A 1210-nucleotide genomic window follows, 5' to 3' on the forward strand; every position below is an offset into this window, starting at 1 on the left:
ACAGTGCTGGGAACCAGAGCTCTGACTCTGCTTCTGCAGCTCTCTCGGGCTTCTCTCTGAGCTCTGGGTGAGTGCCAGGGCTGCTCCATCTGGGAACAGCTCCARCTGATGGAAAGAGCAGCCACTTAAGAGGATTCTGGGAAATAACTGTCTCTGTTTTTCCCTTGACTCAAAAATAAAACACTTCAGGTTTCTATTTATTTATTTATATTTTTTTTTATCCCCAAACAAACTCKTCTCTGTCTCTCTCCTCTCTCCCCCTGTCTCGTGGCTCACTCGTGTCTCTGCTCTCCACAATTTCCTGCGTTTTGCCCGCAGCCAGAAGGACCCGAATCGCTTTGATCGGGAGCGGCTGTTCAGCGCTGTGGTGAGGGGCAGCCCCGAGGCGCTCGATGGATTGCTCGAGTACTTGAGGAGGAACTCCAAATTCCTCACCAATTCCGAATACACAGGTAGATCGAGCCCTCCTGGTGGAATATTTGTGGATTACAGGCAGGGGAGCAGGGGGAACCTGCTTGTGGTTCTTCCCTTTCTCCATCCTTTTTGTTCACCTGAAGGTGCAGAATGCCATTAATTAAACATATCCTAAGCTTTTTTGCTTTAGGACTACTAAAAATACAGATAAAAACCTTTAAAATTATAATTGTGTTTGATCCTAGAGTTAAACCCTAAATCAAGCAGTGCAGCTGGGTGCAGGGCACACCCACAGCCCGTTCAATTCTCTCTCCCTAGATGCAAAGACTGGGAAAACCTGCTTGATGAAAGCCCTGCTGAACTTAAAAAACGGGAAGAATGACACGATCCCAGTCTTGCTGGAAATAGACCAAAAGATGCAGAATCCCAGGCCCCTCGTCAACGTGTCRTGCTCTGACTGCTTCTACAGAGGTGAGGCTTCYGTGGGATGTGCMGGTACMAGGAAAAKGAGGGRAAAAGAAATGGGAAAAGGAGYTTCTGMAGCCCCAGGGTTCTGCTGCACTCACAGCCCACTCACCTYTGAGCTCTGTTCAGCATCTTCAGCCTTGAATTATCCCCKCCTCGTTCTGTAAAACAGAAATGATAGGTTTAATAACCTGAGAAATGAGACCATTTGCTTGGRAAAATGTAAAAAWGCACTTGTAAAAATGAGAAAAAGTGATCTGTCGTTGTCAAAAGAGTTCTGCTCTTGGGGTTGTGCTCTGAACAGCAGCATGGTCTTGTGAATCTCAATCCA

At 47.0% G+C, this 1210-nt stretch overlaps 1 protein-coding gene across 1 annotated transcript in view; it reads left to right on the forward strand.

Moving 5' to 3' along the window:
- LOC130588295 (transient receptor potential cation channel subfamily V member 2-like) overlaps nt 1–909 on the forward strand; it is a gene marked incomplete at its 3' end in the record, with an annotated part of 4166 nt that extends 3257 nt beyond the window's left edge. The window contains exons 4-5 of the mRNA XM_057389235.1: nt 319–452; nt 733–909. Coding sequence (XP_057245218.1) covers nt 319–452; nt 733–909 — 311 coding nt within the window. The remainder of the gene's footprint in view (nt 1–318; nt 453–732) is intronic.
- Between the last annotated feature and the right edge of the window lie 301 nt (nt 910–1210).

This window comes from Malurus melanocephalus, unplaced genomic scaffold (genome assembly GCF_030028575.1).
Source record: "Malurus melanocephalus ecotype Western Australia unplaced genomic scaffold, MMel_1.1 scaffold_4177, whole genome shotgun sequence".
In the NCBI taxonomy this organism is placed as follows: domain Eukaryota; kingdom Metazoa; phylum Chordata; class Aves; order Passeriformes; family Maluridae; genus Malurus; species Malurus melanocephalus.